This window comes from Papaver somniferum, chromosome 3 (genome assembly GCF_003573695.1).
Source record: "Papaver somniferum cultivar HN1 chromosome 3, ASM357369v1, whole genome shotgun sequence".
NCBI classification, from domain to species: domain Eukaryota; kingdom Viridiplantae; phylum Streptophyta; class Magnoliopsida; order Ranunculales; family Papaveraceae; genus Papaver; species Papaver somniferum.
The window spans coordinates 161,882,851-161,899,521 of NC_039360.1; the positions used below are offsets into that span (position 1 = coordinate 161,882,851).

General features: G+C 35.9%; 1 protein-coding gene across 1 annotated transcript; it reads right to left on the bottom strand.

Annotated features, from left to right (window-relative positions):
- Positions 1-2,202: 2,202 nt before the first annotated feature.
- Positions 2,203-4,056, bottom strand: LOC113360251 (proline-, glutamic acid- and leucine-rich protein 1-like). Its single transcript, XM_026603781.1, has 7 exons — positions 3,991-4,056; positions 3,741-3,869; positions 3,306-3,554; positions 3,144-3,254; positions 2,821-3,044; positions 2,623-2,709; positions 2,203-2,437 (listed from the first exon to the last, which is right to left on the bottom strand). Exons 1-7 carry the CDS (start codon positions 4,054-4,056, stop codon positions 2,203-2,205), a joined length of 1,101 nt encoding a protein of 366 aa, XP_026459566.1.
- Positions 4,057-16,671: the final 12,615 nt, after the last annotated feature.

Genomic DNA, 16,671 nt, shown 5'->3' on the forward strand with positions numbered 1-16,671 from the left:
TATTTTTAGGTTTATGTCTTCAATTTTTATACTTTTGATAAAGTATGAAAATCTGTCAGTACATGTGTACCTTTATGTACACCTTCTAAACATTTTCTGCTCTGTCAGTAAATGTCCACAATCAGGTACACCTTAAGATTTCAAAACCTGTAATATACACTTCAATGGTAGTGATAAGTCATAAACTTGTAACATCAATATTGAAACTAATAAAAATATTAATTCAAGGTGTTGATAAGTTATAAACAAAGTGATAAAAACTGAAATTTGAAAAGTTGTCTGAAAGATAGAAAATGTTTAGAAGCAATTCAGAAAGTGATCTTGTATAATGAAGCTTAAAATAAACTCTTCTTCCTCTTCAATGGTTTCATCTCTTTACTCAAGCGCCACTCCTTGTGATAGTCATCAGTTGCTATATCCCACACCTTTTCATACACTCCGACTTTTTTCGGCATCTTGGCCACCAATGTTGCTCTCATTCCCTGACAAATGTGTTCGGCCCCCTTCTGATCTCTTTCAGTACTCTTTCTCTTCTTCATACTTCGTTTCATAAAGTAGCAAGTGTATATTAGGCAATATGGATTGATTCCTTGAGCAGGACATTGCATGATGTTTATGTCATGCGGTTCTATAGGTGGTTCACCATTTAAAGCTATCTTTTTGTTGAGTTCCAACTGCACCACATTTGCCAGTTGTTGTGCATCTTCTTTATAGTCCTCATTTAACTGAAACGAGTTGTACCACTTCCACTCTTCAGCTTCAAAATCAAACTTCAGAAGTGACCAGTGAAGTCCTACTGCCATTTTTTCTGTAGAGTGATTGACGGGGATTACAAGAACTTCCAGATTGTCAGGCATGTCCCGTATGAAATCAACCAAAAGATTTTTTACAGTGCTCATGATATTGTTCTTCACATAGTACTGCAATCAACAAAATGAATTAGGTACACCTAAATTAGACAAGAAAACTAAGAAGCATCTATACTACCATATATCAAACATTTTAGGCCTGCAAACAGATGTATGACATAGATGTATCCATGAAAAATGATACAGGTGTACAACTACGTACACACCTAACTAAAATCTAACAATCAAGCATCCATGCAAACACTTAACAGAGCATGTGTCAATCATATAGAATACTGGTGTACATCTATGTCCACACCTAAAGAAATCTACAAACACATAAAACATGCCATGCCAATCAGGTGTACTAGTATGTACACATCATTAAAGTATCTATATATGACATTTTTGATTTGTTTTTGAGAAACTTACGCATGCAGTAGGAATCATTACTTCACATCCCATGTACTTTTGATCATCTGGATGACAAATGTTATCTCTGACCATTGCTCTGCAACGTCGATGGACATAGAACTGCAGTACCTCTTGGTCCAGATACTTGTTGAACATCAATTCACGAAGTACTTTTCCCACAATCAGAATTTCTTCCCTGACTGTTGGATCTTGGAGCGTTGTTAGTTCCCAAGCTACAGAGCTGCAGAATCATAAAGGAAATGTTAACATGGTGTACATAGTGGTGCACATAACTTGTTTTCAATAAGATTCAATCATTCGTATAGTGCGAGGTATTGTTTTTATGAACTTACCCCAGGCTTGCATAGTCGAAGAATTTTTGTATCCTTCTTTGTCCTGCCCTGGTTCCATGGCTTGGTATAGTTCTGATTGACGAACATCTGGCAGTGGACGAAAAGGATGATACTCATTTTCCTTTCTCTTTATTGGCGCAGGATAGCCTGGTTCTTCTCCCTATTTTTGGATCCCCTTGCCTTTTTGATCCACTTTCATCCTAACTTGTTTGTTTTTACCCTCGGCAGTGAAATCAGGAGGAAGTTTTTCTGCAGCTCTCTTTGGTGGTGTCTTGGACAACCTGCCAGCTGCTTTTGTCTTCAACATCTCTGCTTCCTTCATCTTCCCAGCTCTTTTCTTTGCTGGTGGTGTCTTCTGCTCTTCTACTTCTTGACTGCTAAAAAATGCATCTCCATGATGTTGGATGAACTGCACTGCTTCATCAAAGACCCTTTCTCGTACATCTTCATTGGATAATGATCTTTGCGACGACTCTTCTTTTGGATCTTCTTGGCTCAACAGTTGAAAGCTTGGACATTCGTGGATCACGGTTGCCATATTTTCCTTCACGTCAGATGCTTTCATTCTGTAACAACCTTTTCAAGCTTTATGAAAAACTTTCAGACAAGTTGTCTAGAAGGTCCTCAATTGATGCATAAGGATCATTCTGTTGATCTTCTCCCTTTGTGAGTAAAAGCACATCTTCTTCAACCGGCAACATGTCTTTAGGGTCCAGCTGAGATATGGCTTCACATGCGATTATCGTATCCTCATCAATTTCAGATGTATATGTGGCATCCTGGTCTTCTTGATATGCATCTGACTTCTCTGGCAGAGAAGTGCTGAAAAAAATGCATTTTTTGTTAGTTTCTACAAAAGTGTACATATTTGTACATACACACACACACACACACACACACACACACACACACACACACACACACACAAGAAATCATTAAGGTGTACATCTTGATACACATATACAGAAAATGAAAAGAAATGCGAGCTGAGATCATTTTCTTCATACCTAGGCTTCTTAGCATATCCAGACTCAACACCTTGCCTTGTTCCATCCTTGCCATCCTTCTCTTCATTTGTCTTTGACAGAGGAGTGCTAAAAGATGCAAGTTTTGAGAAAAGGTATGAGTTGTATCATACTGGTGTACAACTATCTACACACATAAAATAGAAATAACTGCCACATTTAAAAAAAGTGATTTTATACCTTCGCTTTTCAGGAGTTTCAGACGGAACTTCATTCTTTTCAGATTCAGTTCCATGCTCGTCATCGCCACCTTTGCTACCCTCTTTGTCATTGTGATCATCATGCATATCACCACCTTTGCCACCCCGCTCATCATCATCATCATCTTTATCATCATGCATATCACCACCTTTGCTACCCTCCTTGTCATCATTATCCTTGCTACCCTCATTGTCATCATCATCCTTATCATCATGCATATCACCATCTTCATTGTGCTTCTCTTCCTCCTCCTTCTCCTCAATCTCCTCATCTTCCTTGTGCTCCTCCATATCCTCCTCAACCTTGTCATCCTCCTCCTCCTCAATATCCTCATCTTCCTTTTTCTCCTTCCCATCCTCCTCAACCTCCTCCTCCTCAATCTCCTCCTCCTCCTCAGTTTCAATCCGTATTTCCTTTGCAAATTAAAAGATTTCATCCAAAGTGTGATTACGAAAATCATTCACTTCTCTTTCTGTCAAGTTCATTAGATCAACTTCATTAACTTTTTGTCTTTTCTCTTCGATGAAATTAAGAATCCTTTCTCGCCTCTCCTGAACTTCGGGAAGCTCCTCATCCAACTCCTTTCTCTGCATATATGATATGCGCAGCTTTTCCTTCATCGCATCTATGCTATTTTCTTGTTTCTGCCTCCGGTACTCATCCAAAAGCAATCGCTCTTCATCAGTGTAATCCTTTACCCATCCTAGTTGCATCTGAAAACATGCCAAAGTATCAACATTGATCACATATGTACAATTTTTTACACATATGTTAAGAGTGTATATTGTTGTACACAAGACAAATTTCTTAAAATCTATCAACAATGTACAATCATGTACACCTTATTAAAGGTGTATATCAATGTACATATACTATCATGAGAAAGTTTTTTGAGATACCTTTTTCATGGCGTCATTCAGGTCTTTCTCGATTGTATTACTGACGTCGTTGATGATCCACCTGAGAAGCCTTGGCACACCTTCCTCATTGCTTAGCTGCATGCTTTTGTTGTGTTCAGCAAACCAATGCTGCATTAGAAAATAGGTGAATAGTTAGAAATTTAATATAAAGGAACAAACAATTAACATAATTATTTAAAATGGTGAATGGATATATCAGGTGTATAACTGTGTGCACATGTAAACTCACCAACAGATAATACACACAACCATTAACTTTAAGTGGTGCATCGATATGTTTCTTAATGCACGCCATAAGATACTCATGTATATGAACCGGCCAGCAAGTCCTGATCATCCTATCGAAAGACTCAAAAAAGTGTGCATACTGGTTCTTGCTAATCATACTTCCATTTTCTTGGGTAAAAAACCACAGTGATACACAAGTACATAGTAAAAATCACCACTAAGTCTTCAGCGTTTCTTTGAATCTCCAATTGTGATTTTGGGTTTAGCTTCATGATACGTATGATTTCCTCCTCCACATCTTTTCTTCCCAGCTCATTTCATTTCCTAAGAGGCAATCTGTTTATCATTGGACCGTATCTTTTTTCTGCTGCAGTTTTACATCTTCCTTTTTCAAGTTCCCCTGCCACCATCTTAATCCCATAAAGTAGAAAGAAATCCTCAGGTTCACTCTTTACTGCCACTTTCTTTTTCTTATTGGGAGTGTCAAACATGAAATAATGTCCCCCTTCTTGACAAATTTCATGGCGATACTGTCTCACAATTTTCAAGTTTGAGTTTGGGTTCCTAGTCCATATATCATCTCTCTTTTTAGTTGGATCTTTACCATCTGTCTGATCTGTTTTTTTGTGGACAAAGATATCTACAACAGGACAGAATGGTCCTTCTTTTTGCTTCTGTAATTGATAATCAGTAAACCATACTTTTCTTCCTCGTTCATTTTGATCTTCCTCAAGGTTTGTATTCACAAAGTTACTGATCGCATGGAAACTTGACCTATAAGGTTTGTTGGTATCTAAGAAAATGAACCAAGAAGAATAATACATTCATTATACTCATAACTACAAAATAGTCACATAGGTGTACAACAATGTATACACAAGTATTTAACAGAGCACTAATCAAATAAGAACAATACATGTGTAAAAGACATTACACTCGTACAAAAATCCAAAGAAATCAGTTTCAAACCACAAGTCAGGAAATATGAAGATGAACTAGCATGCTGGTGTACAGATCTGTACACTGGTACCACAAGTCAGGAAAAAACAGTTACAAAACACAACAATCTAGAAATCTAAATATAAACAATAAATCTAAACAACATAAACAAGAAAATCTGAACATACAACACTATGTGAGTCTAGAAATATACATACATAAACAAGAAATCTAAACACAAATCACTGCAACAACATGCTGGTGTATATATCTCTACACACCAACAACAAACCACATAAAATTGCAAAGAAATAGATAGAACTGTCAAACAAAGCCTGCAATAGCATGCTGGTGTATATATCTCTACACACCAACAACAAACCAATTAAAAATTGCAAAGAAATAGATAGAACTGTCAAACAAAGCCTGCAACATCATGTTGGTGTATATATCTCTACACACAACAACAAACCACATAAAAATTACAAACAAATAGATAGACCTATCAAACAAAGCCTGCAACAACATGCTGGTGTATATATCTCTACACACCAACAACAAACCATATAAAATTGCAAAGAAATAGATAGAACTGTCAAACAAAGCCTCCAACAGTATGCTGGTGTATATATCTATACACACCAACAACAAACCACATAAAAATTGCAAAGAAATAGATAGAACCGTCAAACAAAGCCTCCAACAGCATGCTGGTGTATATATCTCTACATACCAACAACAAGAGATGGACAACAGTCTGAAAACATACACATCAGAACACATAAACCTGATATAGCATGACTGTGTACAGATCTGTACACTGGTAAAACATAATAGATGGACAAGAGTTTGAAGTAGAATTACCCTTTTTTTTATTTTGAACCAACTCCTTCAACTGTTGTTAAAACTGCTATAGATTTTGATTTCTTCTTAGGTGGTGGTGGTTTTGAAGAATCTCCTTCAACTGTTGTTGATAAAACTTCTTTAGATTTTGATTTCTTCTTAGGTGGTGGTGCTTTTGAAGAATCTCCTTCAACTGTTGCTGTTGAAATTGCTGCAGATTTTGATTTCTTCTTAGGTGGTGGTGCTTTTGAAGAATCCTCTTGCACAGTTGATGTTGAAATTGCTGCAGATTTGATCTCGTCTTCGGTGGTGGTAATTTTGAAGAATCTTCTTGAACTATTGCTGGTGTATTAGTAGATTCTTCTGTTGATTTTCGCTTTGCAACTGGTCTTTTAGCAATCACCATTATGTTACTGCTACTGTATTCATCAATTCTTCGAAAATTTAAGGTTTGATTTCGAAGCTTTAGGGTTTGGATTTTGGATTTTTGATTTTAGGTTAAAGTTCTCTCTTGTTTTTCTTGTCTCTGAGTTTTTCTAATCTTCTCTCTTATGCTAAATGAATTACTAACATTTCCGTTTTTTTCTTCAGTTTTTAATTTCAGTTTTCTTTTTCGAACCAACGTGTCTCTTCCACGTTAACTGTGTCATTACCAAATAGTTTCCATTCGATGCACGTGTGCTTTATGAGACGCGTGTGAAGGATAGCAGCGTCTTTACATATTTTCAAATTAACTTTGGACTAATGTGTTCTTAGTCGGATCGGTGTGGACTAATCCGTATATTTGAGGGGGGTTTTGGACTGAACCGTTTTTTCCCATTATAAAAAAAATCTTAAAAATTTAATTTCTTGCGTTTTTTGGCTTGAATTAAAATTATTTTTACAAAACGTTATTATTATTTCCTTATTGCATGAATTAACATGGAAGGTAGAGTTAGCTTTCCCCCTTGTGACACAATCTCAGCCCCACCATCCGCTTCGGCTCCCTTGGCTAGGTTATCTATGAGGCTCGCTGGTAGGCTAGCAAAACAACCTGTTCAGTTAATGTAGTAGTATATTGTTGGAACTTAGCTTGTTAGGCTTCCAACTAGTTAATGTAATACTTCTTATTGTTATATAAACAAAATTCTTTATTACAAATTATTATTAATTATTAACAAAATTTATCATTATTTCTTTATTATGTACTAAATAAAATTTAAAAAAAAATGAAAAATGAAAGAAAAAACCAAAACTAGGAAAATACTTATAATTTCGCTAAAAGATGAATAAAATGATGAATAATTGGGTAAGTATTACCCGATTGGACTCATCAACATTAGGGTCCAATAGGGGAATTACTCGTCGGGTACTAAGTTGTTACTAGGTCCAATTTTAGGACCTAGAACTGGACCCGAATCGAAGGGGTTCGGTTCCGGGTAATGGGTACCCATTGGCGGCCCCACTTTAGAGAATTAAAGGGAAGATAAAATCTCTAAATATTTAAAAATTAATAGAAATAGGCAAAACAGGACCTTACTGGAAACCGTAAAGACTTATAAAATCCGTTGAACTTCAAGCATTATTTTTACACGAACTCCAAGCACCCTATAGATTACTCGTGTCTGTTAGCAACCGTCATTCTTGCAACAAAGCTTCATTTAAAACAGTGTTTATCACTAGAGAAAAATTGGGTTTTTAATCATAAATGGCCAGAAACGCTTGTGATTTGAGCCAGTGATCAAGGTGAATGGACGGTTTGATCGTGAATAAGACTTCGTTATTAGTGATACCAAAACGAGCCAAACGCATTTATATCCCTCTATCTTCTTCCATTATCTTCACTACCTACCTCACAGCGGAACTCATCATCTCTATCTCTCTTTTTTTCCTTTGTAATTAACTAAGTTGTAAAAGTATTATATATTGCTTAAGAATTAATTTTCTCTAGATCGACCTCCATCATTTGTTAGAGCATAGCTCGGTTGAACCCACAAAGCATTTATATGCCAAGTTTGGTTGTCATATTTTGGTATCAACCTGTCATGCCTCGTCTATGGGTTGTCCCACTCGTTAAGGGTAGACCAAATGTTAATTAGTAAAATTAGTAATAGTAGGCGTGTGAGTGGCATGTGCCGGTACTTGAGGCTGTTTTTCCCTTATAAGCTTCAATCTTCTGTAATTTCCTTTTCATGAAAATTAGTAATCAAAATATAATTTCTCTCTAAAACCTTATGTTTTCCCTAGTCCATCTTTATCCTTAGAGATCAGGTAGTTTCTTCTTGAGACCCAATTGTCATGTAGATCGCGACAAATGGTATGAGAGCACTCTTTCCTGAGTGACCTTGCCATGAAGAATCAAGCAGAAATTGAAGAATTAATCACTAGGATTGATATCTTAGAAGAAGCTCAATATGAAGCTAGGAAGGCAGTATACCCCTAATTATTTGATTTGAGAATGAAGTCTATGCGTTTACTCTTAGATAGGAACTCACCAAATCGAGATTTAAATCTTCTACAGATGAGGGTTTTCATTTCTATCGCAGAGGAAAAGTTGGAATCACTACCAGAAATTGGGGATCTGGAAGCTATGAAGATAGAGGAGAGGAGATTGTCATAAAGGAAGTAATAACTGATTTTAGTCAAACCCCTTCAGATTCATCAGAAGAAGCCGAAGATGAAATTCTCAATTTCGAGTTGATTAATTAGTTGTTTTTATTCGAAGAAGAAAACGACGATTTAACCACCAATGCAGTCAGATTAATTCCTCATATGATCGATGGAGCTGGTGATGTGGTTCCAATTTAGAAACATAAGAGATATTGAAGGTTTCTAGCCTATCAGGAAGGTTAACCATACATTTTTTATAGTAAATCTTTTAATTCCAATGTGGATTTTCAAGTTAGAAAGGCTACAAGTAGCAAGATAAATAATCTCAACTTGTTTAATCCGAATTTCAGTAATGGGTTTCCGCAGTTTTAAAATTGGAAGTGTATCACTAATGATAGTCTTAATCAAATTCCTTATTACTTCATCAAATTTATCATATACTCCACACTCCTAACTCAAACTACTTCTATGTGTGATACTGATTCTAGTACTGACTATACTCGATCCGCTGATATTTGATCGTGGAAAAGAGTTTAAGGGGTCTAATTTATTGGATAAATACACTGATGATTTTGTTGCTAAGATGAAATCAGAACTTGGGTACCCTTTAGACTTTTTGTTTGAGTACTCGAATGTGTCTGTGAACTTGGGTACCCTTTAGACTTATTGTTTGAGTACTCGAATGTGTCTGAGATTGTTAAAATTGGTGAAACCATACCGTGGAGTTCTCATTCGAAGAGTTTTAAGGCTACGTGTTTGATCTTAATTCATATTCCCCATAAGTTCACTGGAATCATGGATTTAGGGTCGGTTCTTATGTGTGAAAGCAGTGAAGATTGTTCCTACGATGTCCTGGTTTTTGTTGGAAGATTAATTGATAGAAGAAAGTTGTTTGGATAGAGAAGAAAGTCTCATTATTATGCATATGGTGGTGATGCTAAAAAACTACCTGATGAAATGCCGCTACAATATGATGTTCTCTGGATCATTAAATTGAGTCTCCATATGCCAAGGCAAGATGTGTATGGCATATCAGAAGATATTTTTGATCGATTGCTTGTATGCGGTTTTAAGTGCAAGTTCCTTCACTAGAGATATTGGCTATCATTCTTTATGGGTTCTCATATTTTCAACACTGGGTTTTATTTTATCATATGTTTATGTTTGGTGGGAATGATGGTACTTGGTTGAGACGATTTATAAGCACCTATTATACATATGGTACAAGAATATCCTTTCAGGTGCTCGAAGTACTTAATTTAGAAGATGCAACATGTGGTTATAGTAAGTTGTTTGAGAAATATTCGCAGACAGGTGAAAATATCTGGGCATTCTTGATCCTTCAGAAGACAATGGAAATTGATGGTGCCATTTTACAAGGCCTGATTTCCAATTGCGTGTGAAAGATTGCAGGCCTCGTATACAAATGGTCGTGGCCGAGAAGGTGTTCATGGGGTCGGTGACATCCACAACCAACTGCAATATGTTACTACTATGGAAGCTTGTCATTCTCATAGCGTACAACTTTTTGTTTTTCAAATGGATTTGCATTGAGTTACTTAGCTCTTACTGTTAGAGCACTACTCGGTCGAACTCGCAAGCGTTGCTATCTCAATCTTGTTTGTCCAGTTCAGTTTCCAAAACTATATGTCTTGATTTTTAGTCTACTTATAGCTAAGTCTTGGACTAGGATAGTAAAGTGTAGTTGAGATCCAGTCTCCACGACGATCATCATATGAAGACGAAGAACTACTCAAGGAACTGGTGGAACTTCATCGACAAAAGGTATATGGATACTTTAACATATATATCACTCAAAAGTCTACTTATTTTATCTCCTATTTTGAGACAAAAGTCATATAGCTATATAAACTTCGATTATACACATTTTCTATTTCGAGCTGAGTTTATCTCGCTTATATATTTCTTGGAATATGTGTTGTTAAGCTTTCGCTTTAGCCAAGTTCATCTTTACTCGTGACGAAAGTCATGTTGACATTTCAATAACTTGAAAATCGTTTTGATGAAAAATAGTTTGTGAATAAAAATTATATAACATCCTCTAAGAAAGTTTGAATCGTTGAAATGAGAGTTTAGCAATGTAACCATCTTTGGATATAAGCATAGTATGTTCGCACGTTGGTGTATATAAGTACAAAAACCGGGAACCTAAAGTATGCATACTTGTATGTATACAATTGGTTAATGGAGAATGGGTAAGTATGCATACCCGTACGTATACTGGCGGAAGTTCACATCCGTGAATTTTTGCTGAGTTTGTAAACTTGAAACAAACTCAATCCAGTTACCGAAGTAAGCGTATCCATACGCATACTGGCGGAAATTCACCTCCGTGAATTTCTGCTGAGTTTGGAAACTTAAACAAACTCAAATCTGGTTACTTAAGTACGCATACCGTACACATACTTAAGTGTGTTACTTTCTAAAATCGATCCGTTCATGAACTTAAACATTTATGTAATAAGGAACGCAATCTTTGCAAACCGTGGCTATAAAGTTCATGAATCAATTCAAGTGAATGAAACCGATTTTGCTTCGATTGTGTCTTGTATACTTCTATAAGATCTAAACAATTGAATAACTCTTTAACTAGTTCTTTTGAATTCATTTGAACTAATTGTGGTGAAGATATATAAGGTTGATATGAAAGTGCTCATATAGCTAACCAATTGGTTAACTATTGTTGAACCAACTAAGTGTACACTTTTAGGTACGATTACTCAAACCTAAATGAAGTTACATTTCATTTGCGTCTGACAAGCTAAGTTCGATCTAAGGGTTGAAAGATATTAGCTCGAATCTAATCAGGTTTTCATCTAACGGTGAATATTGAATGCTTTTTTACTAAGCTAACATTGATTGCAAACCCTGATTTGAAATCTATATAAAGGATAAATATAGCAACTGGGAAACCTAATCCCCACACCTCCTGTGTGATACTAGTTGTGTTCTCTAGAGTCTATTCTCCTTTAATCTTAGGTTTCTCACGAGACCCTGTAGGTTAACGACTTAAAGACTTCATTGTGATTGTGAAGCCAGACCAAACTATTTTCTATGTAGTTATGTGATCTGATCTTGTTGTTTCTATCATATAAGCTCAATTGTAAGAATTGGCTTGAAATTTATATCTCTGATAGGCAAGATAGAAAAGAATCAAAAACATCTTCGTCTCATCGTTTGTGATTCTGCAATATCTTGTTTCGCTAGTCGATTAAGATTATTGTGAGGTGATTGATAATTCCATGTTGTTATTCGGAAATATAAGTCTGGGTTATCAATTGGTTCATGTTCACCTTGATTTATCAAAAGAAAGAACAAAACTCGTAGGTATTCCTGTGGGAGACATATTTATCTATTACCGTAGACTTTTAGGTGTAAGACATATTTGTTTATTAAAGTCTTCGACTTTGGGTCGTAGCAACTCTTAGTTGTGGGTGAGATCATCTAAGGGAATCAAGTGTGTAGTATCATGTTGGGATCAGAGACGTCAGGAGTACAACTGTACCTTGAATCAGTGTGATGTTGATTGGGGTTCAACTACAGTCCAGACCGAAGTTAGTTTGTAGTAGGCTAGTGTCTGTAGCGTCTTAATACAATATGGTGTTCAAAACTAGACTAGGTTCTAGGGTTTTTCTGCATTTTCGGTTTTCTCGTTAACAAAACTTCTGGTGTCTGTGTTATTTCTTTTCTGCATTATATTTTGTTATATAATTGAAATATCACAGGTTTTGCGTTGTATCGATCAATCGTGAAATCTAACCTTTTGTTGTTGATTGAAATTGATTGATTCTTGAACATTAGTCATTGGTAGCATTCAAGTTTTCATCTCTTATATTCAATCAGTCTCAGATATTTCTATTTGTTGATTGCAGATTGAATTGAGATATAAAGATATTAACTCTTTGATATACCTTTCTTAAGATTGAGTCTAATTGTCTAGTTGATTCTCTTGAAAGTATATCGGAGTTAGTCCATACACATTTCTAAGCGAAATATTCGGTGTGGTTATTAGGCCACCGCTTTTTAACTTATATTTGTAGAGGTGGTGGTTGTTAGAGCATTGCTCGGTTGAACCTACCAAGCGTTGGTATGTCAAGTTTGGTTGTCATATTTTAGTGAACCAAAACTCATTTAAGAGTCGCTTTATTTAAATGTACTAGAGTCAACTTCTTATAGGTTAGCTTGAAAGTATTAGGATGAGACATTACAAGTATTGCGAAGACTTGAAGAAATGAAGAAGTACGGAGCTACAACCAAAACATCATCCTTCCACTTGAGGTTAGTGATATTTGACTTGAAATGTTTCATTCCCTAACGTATCTTTCAAGTCGTGCATATTGAAAACATAAAACTGCGAAGCATGAACACTCTAGATAGACATAGTATTAAGGAATACAATATGAAGTTTCTTACTTAACCATTAAACTTTGTAAATGATACATCGACATAATCGTATGAATGCTATTGTGATTATGTATGGGTATGAGGTGAGGATTTCATCCTAGGAAACAATATTTTTACATGTGTTTTAAGGAAGTAAGTTCATGATATGTGTTGTGAACCGAAAAGGAAATCGCCAGGCGTTACTGGGGATGTTCTTCATTGCAAATCTTATGAACGACCAATATGTGGGATTAATATAACCGCTCATGACTTGTTTGTGTTCTTGGTAAAACTATTCACATGAGGCCTGACTTATGTATTGGTATAACTTTTATTAGTGAAACCGATCTTAAGTAATCACCTGGGGTATGATCGGGTTTGTGAGTGTCTAAATACTTATTAGGAGAGGGGGAACCGATCCTAGTAAGAGGTGCAGTGCATTACAAGGGAAAACGATACTTGTATGAGGTGCAAAAGGTTTATGGAAGAAAAGGGAACCGATCCTATGAACATGTGCAACACGTTTTTTGGGAAGGGGGAACCGATCCTATGGACATGTGCAGTGCATACAAGTTAGATACCAAATATATGTGGGGAACCGATTCTAGTACCTAGTCAGTCGTATCTTTGGTAAGCTAGTGTAACTATGCACAGTACTCACATGGAGGTAGAACCGAAACTTGTTTTGGTAGAACCGTAAGCCCATGATTTGTGATTGAGTGTTACTTGATCAATCGCATAGTTCTTGAAAGTCAGATGAACCAATTCTAAACTTTTTTGGAAGCGTGGTAAATCGGTTTCAAGTGAGCAAGTATGAAAAAGGACTTGCAAGAGTAAGATGTCGACACACTTTGAACACAGTGCATTTATGCTTATTCTATATTGTTCAAAGATATTCCTCAACGTCTAAGAAGGAATTAAATCCCAAGATCGAATTTAAATAAGTTAAGAATATTTTTAATTAAGGGTTTTTAATTATAAATGGAAAATAAGAATCAGTAATGTGCATTTACTAGTTAAAGGTATTCCAAGGATATTTCGATCATTAATTTGGACAGTGCATTCATAGGAATTATGAAAACCGAATTTGGTATAGTAATGAAAAATATCTTGAGTATATTTTTTCGGTTTTGGAAATTCCTTGGTGTCCAAACTTCCTTGTCTATAAATACTTTGAGAAGCTCTAGCGCGACCCGTTGGTGGGAAACTAGATATTGCGGTTTATCTTTAGTTTTCGTATTGATTTTATTGACTAACGGTGGTTGAACTTTGATTGCACCTAGTTTGTTTATGCTTGAGAATCTTCTCTTCTGGTATAAGATTCACTAAAACTAGTTCAAGGTTTCGACAGGGATCTTTAGAATGTTGTTAGATCTAAAGACGATCTTGTGATAATCCATTGTTAACAGACTACGTTATGTGTGTGATTAATCATAAGAGATTCAAGTAGTTGTGTGCAGGTGTTTATTGAAGATCTAAGAAGATTTGAAGACAAAGAAGATATTGAAGATTTCTGACTTGTTTTTTATAATCTTTGGTGTGCACAATACTTGTTTGGGAAAAAGAGGATCCAATTAGTAATCGGTTTATCCTTATGGTAGATTGGATTGATTAATTGAGGAAGATCGGCATCAACACAATTCTTTGGATTAAGAGTATTGTTGGCTTAATCTTAACGATTGCCTTTGGGTGATTGAACATAAGATAGATGTTGGAACCTGGCAAAGGAGTTTATGTTAAGATAAACAAGGGAACCTTTGCGCAACTCATATCACTTGGTTGAAGAGAGTTCATACCAAACAGATTTGTTGTTCCTTTACTGTTTGGAATACGAACCAAAGGAATTGGTCCAAGTACGTGACTTGTTTACAGGTTGGAGGCGTGAGAATACAGACGGAACTAGGTGAACTATAGGTTTAGTTGCTTGGTCTCAACTATACGATATTGGTATTATTTTGTATAGCGGATTAATCCTGAGAGTATTCAATTCTGAACTAGGTCCCGGGGTTTTTATACATTTGCAGTTTCCTCGTTAACAAAATATTGATGTGTCATTTACTTTATATTTCCTCATTATAATTTTTTTATTATAATTAAAGTAAATTGCACAAACGTTAATTCCTATTTACTTGATATGTGAATCCTATTGAGTTTGGTTAAGTCCGAACCTTTGTATAAAGTAAACACACTTTTTCGTTGTATTGTCTCGATCTCGTATCCATAGACGATCACACAAAGTGTGAACAAATTTTTTGTATTATCTCGACTCAGTCCATAGACAATCGCTTTCGGGGAAAGGACTTATAGGAAGGAAAAGTAATAGCTTGAGGTATATTTGGGTACCCTCGTCTTTTAAGTGGTGGGAGTTTCAACTGAGATGAGCATCAACTGTTACAGCCTCGGAATGGTGTTTTTGTTAAGCTAGAAATAACATAGATACAAGAAGATTTGTTAATGAGGAAACCGCAAATGCAGAAAAACCCCGAGACCTAGTCCAGATTTGAACACCACACTGTATTAAACCACTACAGACGCTATCCTATTACAAATTAACTTCGGACTGGAATGTAGTTGAACCCTAATCAATCTCACACTGATTCAAGGTACAGTCACGTTCCTTACGCCTCTGAATCCCAGTAGGACTCCACGCACTTGATTCCCTTAGATGATCTCATCCAATACTAAGAGTTGCTACGACCCAAAGAAGAAGACTTGATAAACCAATCTGTCTCACACAGAAAATTATATTGATATGAATAAATATGTCTCCCAAAGAAATACCCAAGAGTTTTTGTTCCGTCTATTGATAAATCAAGGTGAACATTAACCAATTGATATGCCATACTTATATTCCCGAAGAGCATCCTAGAAATATCAATCACCTCACAATAATCTTAATCGTATGGAAGCAAAACAAGATACTTTGGAATCACAAACGATGAGACGAAGATGTTTGTGTCTTCTTTTTATCTTTCCTATCAGAGATTAAATCTTGAGAAAATCTTAGAGAAGATAGTACTCAATCACGAGAGAAAACAACAAGATTAGAACAAGCAACTAAGGAGAAAATAGTTGGGTCTGGCTTCACAATCCCAATGAAGTCTGTAAGTCGTTAACCTACAGGGTTTCATGAAAAACCTGAGGTTAAAGGAGAATCGACTCCAGTCGCAACTAGTATCATACAAGAGGTGTGGGGATTAGGTTTCCCAGTTGCAAGACTTCTCCTATATAAAGTTTTCAAATCAGGGTTTGATAGATTTGAAACAAAGCAATCAATATTCACCGTTAGATGAAACCTGATCTAAGATCCAAGCTAAGTTTGCTTGAAACCAAACCAATATCTCTCCATCTTTAGATGGTCTTAGCTTGTTACACACAAATGAAATATGCTTTCATTTAGATAAGGGCAACCATACCTAAACATGTGCACACGGTTGGTTCAACAATAGTTAACCGAAGGTAGCCATATGAGAACTTTCATATTAACCATATTCATCTTGATCATAACTAGTTCAAATGACTCAAATTAAACTAGTTATGGAGTTGTTTAATTGTTTATAATCTCGTCGAAATATACAAGACAAAATTGAAGAAAAATCAATTTTGATTCATTTGAATCAATTCATGAACATTATAGCCGCGGTTAGCAAAAGATTGCATTATATATTAGTTCATAAATAACCGATTTTAGAAATTAATTAACCAGCTCAAGTACGCATACCGGTTCGCATATCTAAGTGGCCAGACTGAGTTTGGGTTCGCCAGTACGCATACCGGTACGCATACTTACGTTCTTGGACTTCACTTAACCAATGAGTAGTATACGGGTATGCATACCATGGTTCCCGGACTTTCACCAAACCAAACAGTATGCATACAATGGTTTCGGATATGGACAACATATATG